Source organism: Anthonomus grandis, chromosome 22 (genome assembly GCF_022605725.1).
Source record: "Anthonomus grandis grandis chromosome 22, icAntGran1.3, whole genome shotgun sequence".
NCBI lineage: Eukaryota > Metazoa > Arthropoda > Insecta > Coleoptera > Curculionidae > Anthonomus > Anthonomus grandis.
Window position 1 is genome coordinate 25869457 of NC_065567.1, and position 15100 is coordinate 25884556.

General features: G+C 29.0%; 1 protein-coding gene across 2 annotated transcripts in view; it reads left to right on the plus strand.

Moving 5' to 3' along the window:
* Positions 1 to 15100, plus strand: part of LOC126749229 (hemicentin-2-like) — a 432747-nt gene that overhangs the window by 392856 nt on the left and 24791 nt on the right. For both annotated transcript variants that reach the window (XM_050458926.1, XM_050458925.1), the window contains one exon: positions 13342 to 13707. In XM_050458926.1, the coding sequence (XP_050314883.1) occupies positions 13342 to 13707 (366 nt within the window). The remainder of the gene's footprint in view (positions 1 to 13341; positions 13708 to 15100) is intronic.

Genomic DNA, 15100 nt, shown 5'->3' on the forward strand with positions numbered 1-15100 from the left:
CAAAATCAGGCACCTTACATGCTCTAATACAAATATTCTCTTTGAAATAGTGGAAAAGGCTTGGAAAGAAGTGAACAATGACTATATTATGAAATTAATTGAGTCCATGCCAAGACGATGTGCATATGTTATAAAGGAGAAGGGGTGGTACTACACGAAATATTGAATTGATTTTAATTTAGTTGGGTTATATTTTTTTTAGAATCATAACTATTTTTTGTTGCTATATTTTTAATAATAAATTTGCATAAAACAATTTGGTGTTTTATTTATTATGATACAAAAAATATAATAACATGAAAATAAAAACAGTCTCTAACTATTCGTGTAAATAATACATAAACCTTACTTATAAAATAGATACTAAAAGATATATAACAGGAAAGTTCAATGTTGCTATCTTTTTGCACAAAACTGTATATAAATATTTGATATAAAAATAACGTTATTAGATTATATAATATGGATGAAAAATAGTGATTTTTCAGAAGAATTTCATTAACTATTTGAGATGTAGTAATCAAGTTTAAAAACTAAATATGTAAATCCCTTGTCAATTTTTTTAAATGCCGAAATTTTCTCCCTTTTGTAAACAAAATCGTATATGATATACGTATATTCTACAGTTCAATAAATATATAGCATTTTTTCTGAGGCAATTATTTTATACAAAAGAACCGTTTTTTATTAACCTTACCCTTACCCCCCCACCCACCCCATACAACTTACCAGTAAGAAATTGTTTTAAAAAATCATTGTTTTCCAAAATAATACGCATGAATAATAGCTGGTTTCGTCATTATTCTCTAATCTAATAACACAGTTTCTTTATTTACATTTTACATAATTATATATATGTATATTAATAAATATTTCATACAAAAATGGTGCTATTAGATTGGATACTATGGACGAAAAATTGTGGTTTTTCAAGAGAATTTCTTACTGGATAAATGTTTGGGGTGGGTGGGGGGGTAAGGGTTGTTATAATAAAAAACAATTTTTTGTAGAAAATATATATTCAATATTTAATTTATTAACACTGTTTATTTAAATTGGATACAATTTTATATATAAATATTTTATAGAAAAACAACGTTATTAGACTGTATAATATGGACGAAAAACAGTGATTTTTCAGAAGAATTTCATGACTATTTGAGATGTAGTAATTGAGTTTAAAAACTAAATATCTAAATCCCCTGTCAATTTTTTTAAATGCCGATATCTTTTCCCTTTTGTAAACAGAATCGTGTATGATATACGTATATTCTACAGTTCAATAAATATACATTGACCAAAAAAAAATTTTTTTTTTAAATAAAATCATACGGTTGAGGCAAAAAGTTACTAAAAAATGGTTATAATAATATATGATGTGTTGCTTGGGTTAGATAAGTGATAAATATATGGTAAAAACCCATTTTGCTAAAGAATCCCATTAAATTTCCCCAACGCCATCGGGCGAAGCAATTTTACAAATCTACCTTAATGCTTTCGTCAATTCTTGTTTTCAACTGTACGGTCGTGTTGTGTTATATATGGGACCGGAATCGTTGCATCTTGGACCCGACTCGCTCCGCTGGATTTCAATTTATTCACCCATTCATAGTGAGCTGAGCTCTTTAGGAATCTCTTGCCTAATTATTTTTGAGTGTCTCCATCCAATTCCATACGAAGAACTCAATCAAGTGCCAGGAAATGTAAATCGGTTTAAGCCCTTTTCCTTACTCTACGCGAAATCTTCCTACATTTATTATTTAATAGTCGAGTATAGATCTTAAGAATTGAAACAAAAGTACTTCAATTTTAAGAAGCCGATATTTATCCGAATCCCGAAGTTAAGTTCGGAATAAATAACGGTCAGCAAGTTACGTTTGGGAGTAGTAAATTTTTTATGCGACGCACCGGGACTTTTAATGATATGGACCGGTGACGACCGAGGAGTATTTTGCTATTTTACGAGATCGTTATCGTATCTGCAACGACATCGAGCAGAAAACGGTTCGTTTCTTGAATCGGCTAAAACAAATAGGTTGTTTCTTTAGGGAGTTTTACTAGTAAAAATTTACAGATTTTTGGGAATTTTTTACAAAATGTAATTTTTTTCTTCTATAATATTTCTATTTCAAAAAATATATTTTTTTGAAGGAGACTTTAAAATAAAATGTAATTTTTATATGATAAGACCATAAATAAAAAATATGGCTTTAGTGTTAATGTTAAACCTGTTTCTTGGGACGTTCATAAGTGTGATTCCTTTAAGCAAATTAATCATATAGCAACTAAATTTATATAATGTACTTAACAATAGTATTGTTTAATTGCCAGGCCTATCTGAATAACAAAGATAACGTTGTCTTATTAGCAATTAACTGGAAGGCCAGGGGTACCAGAAACCCCAAAATTTGCTTTAAATTCCATTTCAAATGTCGGGAAGAAATAAATCTTGATTTTAAACGCCTTGTAAAAATGGCATTAAATACATAAGAAAATTAATTTAAATGTTTGGAATAAAAAGATAAACAGCTCTGGAACATATCAGAAATTACGTTAAAAGCCAATTCAAGACACAAGAAGGGTGCCTGAAGGACCAAATTTTGCTTCAAATTCTAGGCAGGAATAAATAAAAATTATTTCAAAATCCTGGAAGAAATAAATCATTCTTTCATTAAAGAAATAGCTTCAAATGCCCCAAATACATTAAAAAAAATAATCTTTTAAATGCCTGGAATAAATTGAAAAATGGACCTAAAATATATAATAAATGAGTTTGGAAGCCAATCAGGGACACAAGAAGGATACCAGAAATCCTAAAATTGACAACAAATTCCAAGCAAAAATTAAAAAAAAAATATTTCAAATGCCTGGAAGAAATAAATCATGATTACATAAAAGAAAAGGCTTCAAATGCCTCAAATACATTAAAAAAAAATAATATTTTTAATGCCTGGAATAAATTGAAAAATAGTCTTGGAATAAATAACAAATTGATCTGGAAGCCAATCCGGGACATAAGAATAATAGCAGAAACATTAAAATTGACACCAAATTCCAGGCAAAAATTCAAAAAAAAATTTTAAATGCTTGGAAGAAATAAATCATGATTTTATTGAAGAAATGGCTTCAAATGCCTCAATTAAAAAAAAATATATTTAAAATGCCTGGAATAAATTGAAAAATAGACCTGAAATATATAATAAATGAGTTTGGGAGCACAAGAAGGATACCAGAAATCCTAAAATTGACAACAAATTCCAAGCAAAAATTTAAAAAAAAATATTTCAAATGCCTGGAAGAAATAATTCATGATTACATAAAAGAAAAGGCTTCAAATGCCTCAAATACATTAAAAAAAATAATATTTTTAATGCCTGGAATAAATTGAAAAACAGTCTTGGAATAAATAACAAATTGATCTGGAAGCCAATCCGGGACATAAGAATAATAGCAGAAACATTAAAATTGACACCAAATTCCAGGCAAAAATTCAAAAAAAAAAATTCAAATGCTTGGAAGAAATAAATCATGATTTGATTAAAGAAATGGCTTCAAATGCCTCAATTAAAAAAAAAAATATTTAAAATGCCTGGAATAAATTGAAAAATAGACCTGAAATATATAATAAATGAGTTTGGGAGCACAAGAAGGATACCAGAAATCCTAAAATTGACAACAAATTTCGAGCAAAAATTAAAAAAAAATATTTCGAATGCCTGGAAGAAATATATCATGATTACATTAAAGAAAGGGCTTCAAATGCCTCAAATACATTAAAAAAAAAATATATTTTTAATGCCTGGAATAAATTGAAAAATAGTCTTGGAATAAATAACAAATTGATCTGGAAGCCAATCCGGGACACAAGAATAATACCAGAAACATTATAATTGACACCAAATTCCAGGCAAAAATTCAAAAAAAAAATTTCAAATGCTTGGAAGAAATAAATCATGATTTGATTAAAGAAATGGCTTCAAATGCCTCAATTAAAAAAGAAATATTTAAAATGCCTGGAATAAATTGAAAAATAGACCTGAAATATATAATAAATGAGTTTGGAAGCCAATCAGGGACACAAAAAGATACCAGAAACCTCAAAATTTACTTCAAATTCCAGGCAAAAATTTAAAAAAATATTTCAAATGCCTGGAAAAAGTAAATCATGATTTCATTAAAGAAATGGCCTCAAATGCCCCAAATACATTAAAAAAAAATTAAATGCCTGGAATAAATTGAAAAATAGGCCTGAAATATATAACAAATGAATTTGGAAGCTAATCCAAGACACAAGTCAACAATCAAATTCCAGGCAAAACTTAAAAAAAATGATTTCAAATAAATTATTTCAAACTATTTTAAAAAACCTTTGATCAGAGGTTTCTTAAAAACAACATTTATTTTAGCAATCAGTTACTAATTTGAGATTACAATTTATAAAGTTTATAGTGATGTTTAAGGCTTAACTAAATGAACCAGTAAACAGTGGATAATTGGTATCATTGGTACCAGAATTTGATTTATATAGTGTGGTTATTAAATTATAATATACTTAGAAATTATTGACTAAAATGAGGCTTAAGTTTCCTAACAAATTTACGATAAATTGTTTCTTTTATAACATCAATAGACAGACTGTTAAATATTTAAGAAGCTTCATGAATAGGATTTCTTAAAGCTATAATAGTTCTAGCCTAATATGATTATTCATTAAGTAATATGTGTGTATGTCATTTGAATATACAGTAGTGTGATTAGACTTACTTTTGTAGTTAATGAATAATCTTAAAAGTTAATTTTGCCAGCTCTAACTCGGAATCATAATCAATGGATTGAATTTTTAATTTTTTATAAAATAGGTGTTTTATCCGATTAACATGTTGATCAAAATCTAAAAGACAAAAATAAAAATTCATATATTTAGGCACAGTTTAAATTATAATGAAACGTCACGCATGTACATTAAAATTATGCATTGAATATAACCAAAATATTTAATGTTAAAAAATATCATGCTACTATTGATAAATTAAAAATTATTGTAAATTTGTCACTTCTAGATGTATGGGTTGGCAAAAATATATAATTTTTTAACTAATTTTAATTAATTTTTTAATTATTTAAAAAAGGCTGTAATAAATTTTTTTTTTTTAAATTAAAAATATTAACAGAAAATTGACTTTCTCTGTTGTTCCTTGACAGGAATTAATAGAATAGACACTGATCGTTCCATAAAGAAAAACGTAACGCATGTGCATTAAAAGTATGCATTTAATATATTAATCCATATATTTATTTAAATAAGTCAAACACAAAAGAAATATTAAAAGATATTATGGTACTGGTAATAAGTTATCAATTTCTATAAATTTTTACGTGAAAGATGATGTAAATAAAAAATTATGTGAGGGTGCACACTCCCAAATTAAAAATTTACATATTTAGATACAATATAAATTATAAAAAAACATTAGGCGTGTACATTAAAATTATGCATTAAATGTAATCAATTTGTCACTCCTAGATGTAAGGATTGGAAAAAATTTAGAAGTAAATTAATTTTTTACTATTATTTAAAAAGGGACAGTAGTGAGAAAGTCCTGTTTTTGTGATTTTCAAATATAAACAAAAAAATGCCTACTGTGTCATAAAGAGAAATATTATGCGTATGCATTAAAATTATGCATTTAATATACTAATTAACATTTTCTTTGAAAATAGTCAAACAGCTGAAAAGAAATGTTAGAAGATATTATAGTATCGGTAATAAATGATCAATTTTTGTAATTTTTTTGCTTCATAGATGATGAAAATAAAAGAATATGCGGTGAAAATTCCCAAATTAAAAATATTTAGGCTATTTAAATTATAAAAAAACCTGTACACGCGTACATTAAAATTACACATTGAATATGACCCAAAAACAAAACGTAAAAAAAATATTATATTATACCAGTGACAAATTAAGAATTAATATATTTGAAAAATAATATTAAAATGGATACAACGTATATTTTATCATGTCAAGTAAAATAAAACACTATACAAGTAAATCGAAGAATTTCAGAAAAAGAATTTACTTTAAAATAAGGTGATAAAGTTGTTACCGCAACGAATGAGTTAATATAACATGTCAACGTCAACAGAAACTGTTTTCAGGCGTTTCGAGTAAAGATGCTACATTTGCGGGAAAAAGTTGATTGAAATTTCCCGCCCCGCACTTTATATTTTCCTTTTTCTATTTATTGACAATATCTCGGGGCTGCAACTTGCTACATATCAAACTGAACAATTTGCTCTATTTCGGTATTTTATTAAGGCGCGGGAATCAGCGCCGGGTTTCAAGAAACCACAAATTGCAACAACACACAATTGGCTCTTCCTCGCTGAAACTGTATGCTAGTTTCGCTTTGTACGGAATTTCTTTTTAGGTCACGGCGCTCACATAAAACTTTTTCACCCCGACGTATAAAACACGGTATTTTTAAGGTCTAGTACGGAACAAACCGCCGCTTTTTATCTATTTTAAACGTTTCATTTAATTCTAGTAGATACCGACAGTTTAGTGCAAGCTTATGTTGCTTCTAACAAAAAAAACGTCTAGCATATACTAATAAATTATGCAAAACATTATGATTATTGACCAAGTTCCTATGAAATTTTTTAATGTAATTTAAAAAGTTAAAATGCAATTTGCAATAAGTTCAAGCAGTTCTCAGTATTAAAAACATGATATAAAATGTCACTCGTCTACATTAAGATTATGCATTTATGATGCACGTTTCATAATAATATTACTCGTAATAAATTAGCGCTTTTCAATTAGAAATTTTGGAATTTGCAAGATGGTCATAGAACACTATGCAACTATGCAACTATGCAAAATCAAAAATTTCGAAATAAAAAAGAGTAAAATTTTTAATAGGAGTCATATCCATTTAAGTTATGCATAGATATTTACAAAATGTTTTTTAATTCATGCAACAAAATCATAAGTAAAATATTCATGAATTATATGTAACTCATTCAAGGGATGCTCTGGAATATTCCTAGATAAGTTTCCTATAATCCAGAGATAATTTGTCTTACAGTGAGCTCAAATGAATTTAAAACAAGAATTTAAAATATAAAAAAACGTCACTCGTCTACGTTAAAATTATGCATCAATAATGCTTCAAAATGTGTTAAGAATTTATTATATATTACATCAAATAAAAGTAACAATTATACTAATTAGTGCAAAAAATGAGCATGCTGCTATAAACAGTTTTAATAAATAATACGTATACAAAAAAAATTAATAAATAACTTATAATTAATAATTTTGAGTTTATGTTTGCATTTAATAATACAAAAAGAGCATTTAAAGCAATTCCAAAATTCAATAAATTTTTTTTATTTTTAAATTGAGCATTTTTTATGAATTTAAAATCTCCGATAAAGCAACGTCACATGTATGCATTAAGATAATGCATCAAATATTATTAAAAATTAAACGTTTGAAAATATTACTCGTAATAAATTACCAATTTTTGACCAACGAATAAAAATCGAAAATTCTGAACTAATAAAGACTAAAATATGAATAAGAATAACTTAACGAGACGAATCATATAATAAGAATCATGTTCATGTATTCTATGCAACTGTTCAAGGGATGCCTTGGAGAAATTCTATTAAGAGATCTTGGAATACTCATAGAAAAATTTACTATAATCATCGGATAGAGATAGCTTGAATTTAAGATATAAGAAAACGTTACACCTGTTCATTAAAATTATGCACTATTGCCTTGAAAAAAATATCATATTAAATTTTAAAAAAAAGTAATAGTTATTATATTTATTACAGCGGATGAGCATACTGCTATAAGCATCTTTAGCAATTCCTAAATTAAATAAAATTTAGGTACTTTTAATTTTGTATTTTCTTTATGAATTTAAAATATGTGAGTATCAAATGCATTTAAGTTATGCATAAATACCAGCCTAATCTCCTAATTCCTTAATAACAATCTTTCAAATAAATAGTGAAACACAAGCAGACGTCACTTTTGCATTTAAAATTTCGACTCGATTTTAAGAGAAGAACAATTTTTCTCATATAACAATGCGGTAAATTGGCTAAATCAGCATTCGTTTTTCTAAGCACGGCACAGCCAACGTTCTGAACCACGAGTACTGCATTTTCCTCTTACAACCTTAACCGTAACGTTTGATATAAAAGTGTTTTATATGCAATAAACTTCACTTACTTAAATGCTTGGCTATGGAGTTTTTCCACGGTGGAATAACTGCAGCGAGCCATATAAGTTCGTTGGCGAATGCAAAAGCTTGATGTTTCTTTGTCAGTTAAGTTTTGAGCACAAAACCGGTTTGCTTTGAGTTTTTTTTATTGTTCTGGATTAATCATTCAACTACTTCAGGTTTATTTTGTTCAGTTATCAATGCGGTAAGCTTGTAAAGGTTAAAGTCCTCTCCGAATTTTACGAAGTTTTTCCTTTGCGAACTTTTAATGAATATTAAGCCTAAAAGTGAAATTTAAGAGTAAAGGAGAGAAACAAGAACCGAAATTATTACTCGCGCCTATATTTCAAAATAATTTAGTTGAAATACAAGGACAATGGGCCGTGGAGAAGTTTTAACAGAAAACACGAGGGTCTTTTATTATACCCTTTGAAACTCCCACTGTGTGTTTGGCGCCTTTAATTAAAAAACTTATCAAATCAAAGATGGCGAGAAGTCTTTCCCGGTGATTATATTGTCAAATATCAAAACATAAAAAGTTCACGATATGACGGCAAGCGAGGATGTTAACTTCGGGGATTCAATTTAAGTTTTTACATTTAGGGAGTATGTTAAAATGTTGCGGATTTTATGATGGGGCCACCTTCTATAAATTTTATCCTATTCAGTCATAATTTATATTTATTTAACAAAAATGTGCTATAGATATATAAAATTGTTGCATCGCATGCTTGGCTCGTATTATAAATACTCCGTCAAGGAGCTAGGTTAAAATTCAATAAAAAACAAATTACAATGATTATAATTTAAGAAATTACCCAATAGCTACTTGTACGAAATAATAGAGGATCATTTAATAACTTTAAATAGATTTTTTCAAAAGCTCTTTAAACCGGTTAAAATTTCACAGTTTTTAACATTCTTAGATAAATTGTTGAATTTTATCAAACATCTGTTTAAGAATTGGGCTGGGCATTTGGGACGCACTACATCTGTTGACCAGGATAAAAACTGCACGATTTCTTATATATTAATGGTGTACCCCTGAGAGAATTCTTAACTTTTAACATAGATATTATACTTAATATTTTGGCTTCATCATACCTAGGATACGTAAGAATCTGTCAATCGAGGAGTGTAGAAGAATCCGTAATCAAATATAATTTTAATGCATAATTTTAATGTACACGCGTGACGTTTCTTTATAACTTAAGCTGTGTTTAAGTGGTTAAAAAAAGGTGAATTTAAGAATTTTCTCTCGTTTGACATATTTAATGCATACATTATATAATTATTCTTTTAGCGATAAGTGTGTTTGTGTATACGTGTGTAATATTTTTCTAGTTTAGTTATTAAGTTATATTCTAACCATAATTTTTATGGATTTTTTTTAATTGTAATTTTAACTATGCTCAAATATATGAAATTTTAAATATGGGGATTTTCACCCTTACATAACCTTTTTGGCTTATTTTCCATGCATATATCGATTAGTCTTTTAAATGCATAACCATAATGTATACGCATGACGTTTCTCTTTATCTCAGTTGATTAGTGACTATTAATCATTTAGGTCAGATTTCTAGTAATATTTTAAAATGACCAAAACAAGATTTTCTTACTAATGCCACTTTTAATTAATAATAAAAAAAAACTAATTTATGATTTTTCATTGTAACTTCTAGATTTGCCAATCCGTATATCGAGAGGTGTAAAATTTATATGAATTCTTAATTTATCACCGTTAATATAATATTCCTTTAACATGTAGTGTTAACTTTGATGCATAATTTTAATGTACACACGTGGCGTTTCTTTAAAATTGTGCCTAAATATAGGGTCTACCAATAAAAATGATATAAGTTTAAATTGCTAAAAAATAAAAACGAATTGGTTAATTTCTATGATTGATGTTTCATATTGTAGTTTATTACGTTTTAAACAAAATATCATTAAGATGTCCACCTCGGCTACGGCGGCAGACGTTTAGACGATGAACCCAATTTTCAATCACTTTTTCTAACAAGTTGGGCTGAATTTCGCGAATAACCCTAGTTATGTTAACTTTCAACTCATTGATGGTTTGGGGATTGTTAGAATACACCTTCGACTTCACATATCCCCAAAGAAAAAAGTCCAGGGGAGTAAGATCACAGGACCTTGGTGGCCTCCACTATCAATTGCAGGCCAAAGAAAGTTTGTTATCATGTCGCGGTAGCGCTCTCCGTTGACTGTCACAGTACGCCCCCCTGCATCCTCAAAAAAGTATATGGACCGATAATTCCACCGACATGCAAACCACACCACACAGTCACTTTTAACGGGTTTAATGGCACCTGTACTAATTTCTGGGGATTGTTTTGACACCAGAAGCGGCAATTTTGCGTATTGACAACGCCACTAAGACAAAAATGGGCTTCATCTGAAAAGATGATTTGTTTCCCAAAATCGGCATTTTGTTCCAACTGCAACAGGGCCCAGTCGGTAAACGTTTTTCGCAAACCATGGTCAGCAGGCTTCAATTCTTGAGTTAGAACCATCTTATATGGATGTAGGTCTAAGTCTTTCTTCAAAATGCTCCACAGAGACATTGGTGAAATGCCTAATTGCTGAGAACGGCGCAAAACAGACAAAACATTGTTATTCGCGTCAACACTTTCTCTTACAGCGGTCCTTGCACTTTTTTGTCGCGTTGGTGGCTTATTCTCCAGAAGAACTTATTAATTGTGCGCCTTATTGCAAGCTCAGAAGGCCGTCCACGATGGCAAAAATCTTCTCTAAGAGCACGATAACACGCTCTAACCGATTGCGCATTTTCGTAATACCTTTTCACGATAGCTATACGTTGCTTTTGACTTAAACGATTCATTATGAAATGTCAAAGTGTACCTAACACAACTGACGCTTGATCCGCGTTTTGACACATACCATTTTGCGTACATGAAACCCATGCGTACCCACTAAACTTCTATCACTTCTCTTGGTAGACCCATTATATCAATTTTTAATCTATAAAATTTCACCCTTACATACGTTTTTACTTCTATGAGGGCAAAAATGTACAAAAATTAATTATTTATTACAGATGCCATAACATTTCATTTCAATTATTTTATCATAATTTTGATTTATACGCAGAACCTTTCTCTTTATGGCAAAATAACTATCTATTATATTAATTAGTCTTTAAGCCATTTGTCTATTAATATTTGAAATAATGTAAAGCATTTTTTTGTTACTATTCTTTTTAAATAATTGTAAATAATTTTATTTGGGATTTTTTACAGTAACACTCCATACATCTAGGAGTAACAAATTTACAAAAATTCCTAGTCAACCACAGTTAATATAATACATTTTAACATTTAATTTTTTAGTTATATTCAATTTACACGCATGACGGTTTTGTGTAATTCAAATTTTACCTAAATATATGATTTTTTTATTTGGGAATTTTCACGTTTAGATAACCTTTTGTTTCCATCATCTATGAAGTAAAAATGTACAGCAATTGTTAATTTATTACCGGTACCATAATATTTTTTAACATTTCTTTTCAACTGTTTGACTCATGCATGTATCGATTAGTATATTAAATGCATAACCTTCATATATACGCGTGACATTTCTCTTTATAACATAATAAATATCTTTTATAATAATTTTCCATGAAGTGATTTTTTTGTTAATATTTGAACTCAAAGCTGGGATTGTCTTACTACTGAAAATGCTTGTGAAAAAAATTAATTAGGGATTTCTCATAGTAACAAGTTTTTTATAATTTATTAAAAAAAAAATTATTATGTTTTTAAAAAAAGTTGAATTTGAGTATTTTCATTGGTTTAATTGTATATATATAATGCATACATTAATTATTGCATAATCTTAATATATACGCGTTATTTTTTTATGATATGATAAATATCTGTTCTATTAATTTTTCATTAAACCAATTTATTGTTAATATTTGAAAATCACAAAAACAGGATTTTCTTATTACGATCCCTTATTAATAATATTTTTTTTTAAATTAATTTAAGATTTTTCACAATAACTTAGACATCTAGTTATTTATCAGCGGTAATATATTTTTTAAATTCAATTGTAGATTATATTGAATGCATAATTTTATTGCACACTCGTGATATTTTCTAATAACTTATCTTTTGCATAAATACATGTATTTAAAAAAAATGTTTAATTGTGGAATTTTTTACTCGTTTGATTTACATGTGACGTGTCTTTATATCAGACGACTATATATGAAAATCACAAAAACGGGAATTACTTATTAGACGGTAGCTGAAAGTATTAAATAAAATAATTTAAGTTTCTCGCGTGTAGAGGAGCAAATGGATAAAATTTAATTTTATGTCACAAGTTTACTAACCCCCTTAAAAGATAAAAGTAATACGAGCGAGAGCTTTTGTTCTGGCAAAACATCGTACCGATATTAAACATTATGTTGGAGCACGTAAAATATTCTCGTCATCGCATGATCTCCGGGGTTGAAACGGAAAATTTTAATATGAAAGCTCTCATTTTTTTTTCCATGCCGTTCGTGACTAAGGTGGAGTATATTAAAATGGTGTCTTTGAATTGTATTTTTTTTATGCCACTTTGCCGCTTACTTAGATTCGGAGCGGATAACGATGAATTTGGAATTTCAAACGCGTTTTTTGTTTTAAATATTTAAACCATTGAATGGAACATTTTTGTTCGGAAATTGCTACAGCTGTTTTCTATTATTAAGAAATATTTCTTTATATTATAAATCAATACGCTGCTATTTTTATATAAACATATTCAACACCTAAGAGATTTACAAACATAATATGCCATTGATACCAAAAATTTATAGAAATGTTATTTTCGTTTCGAAATATCTCCATAAGGGTTACCCTATTTAGGAATCCAAAAGGAAACTTGATAGGCGTGTGCCCTAACAAATAAATAATACCAAGGGAATGGCTACGACATATATTTTCGAAGGGATTAATCCTCGTTTTAGTTACATTAAGAATGGGGGCGTCATATCCATTAAATTTATGCATTGATCACTCAACTCATAATTTTCATTTTATTTTTTTTTCAGTGTTTTCTGGTGGAGAGGCGGCCCACGCAGTAAAAAGGTTTACAGGGTTATATACTGGCCCTTACTTTGACCCTACGACAGCCACTAATATCACCACGCAGCTCGGGACCCACGCCTATTTGCCCTGCAAGGTCAAACAACTCGGGAACAAATCGGTATCCTGGATTAGGAAAAGGGATGCCCATATACTTACGGTGGATCGGTACACTTTTATAGCCGACGACCGATTCCAGGCGTTTTTAGTGGAATCGACCGAGACCTGGACGTTACAGGTGAAATACGTTCAGGCCAGGGACGCTGGACAGTATGAGTGCCAAGTCAGTACTGAACCGAAAATGAGCCATTTTATTACGCTCAATGTTGTTGGTAAGTTTTCTTTTTATTACCTTTAGACTTTAAAAAAATCGTACTAAATTATAAGTAAATTGCTGAATGATTGTGAGAGTACACGATGCATTTAGTATTAAAAAAGTTGTGACCGAACTCTTTGAAAAGGGTTTCAAGTTGAAAAGAGATTCAAGGCGTTCACTCACTTCAAAATCTTAAATCTCATAAGCTAATAGAGGGATTATCGTGGAACTAAAAGTATGATCTGAAGAAAATAATGGACTATAAGTCTTGTTAAAGGCCTTAATTAGTTCGAGCAATATTTTCAAAAATATTAATTTTTTTATGCAGTGGTGTCCGAGGAAGAAGTTTAGCCTTCATGGTAGTCACTCACTTCAAACTTGAAAATCTCATTAAGGATAGAGAAATTACCATGAAATTAAAACTGTAATATTTTAAAAAGGATGTAAAACAAGTCTTGTTTAAGGTCTAAAATTGTCCAAGCGTTATTTTTAGAAATATAAATTTTTTTATCCAGTGGTCTCCAAGAAGGAGGTTTGGCATTTAAGGTGCTCACTCACTTCAAAGTCCAAAATCTTAAAAACTAATAGAGGGATTTCCATGTAACTAAAAGCGTAATATTAAGAATAGTATGTAGTATAAGTCTTATTTAAAGTCTAAAATTATCCAAGCACTATTTTCAGAAATATAATTTTTTTTATCCAGTGGTCTCTGAGAAAGAGGTTTGTCTTTCAAGGTGTCAACTAACTTCTAAGTTCAAAATCTCAAAAACTAATAGAGGGATTTTCATGAAACAAAAAGTGTGATATTAAGAAAAGGATGTAGTACAAGTCTTGTTTAAGGTCTGAAATTGTCCAAGCACTATTTTCAGAAATATAAATTTTTTTATCCAGTGGTCTCTGAGGAAGAGGTTTGTCCTTCAAGGTGTCAACTAAATTCCAAGTCCAAAATCTCAAAAATTAATAAAGGAATTTCCATGAAACAAAAAGTGTGATATTAAGAACAGAATGTAGTACAAGTCTTGTTTAAGGTCTACAATTGTTCAAGCACTATTTTCAGAAATATAAATTTTTTTATCCAGTGGTCTCTGAGGAAGAGGTTTGTCCTTCAAGGTGTCAACTAACTTCCAAGTCCAAAATCTCAAAAATTAATAAAAGGATTTCCATGAAACAAAAACTGTGATATTAAAAAAAGGATGTAGTACAAGTCTTGTTTAAGGTCTAAAATTGTCCAAGCACTATTTTCAGAAATAATAATTTTCTTATCCAGTGGTCTTCGAGAAAAAGGTTTGGCCTTTAAGGTGTTCACTCACTTCAAAGTCCAAAATCTTAAAAACTAATGGAGGGATTTCCATGAAACTAAAAGTGTAGTATTAAAAAAAGGATGTAGTACAAGTCTTATTCAAGGTCTA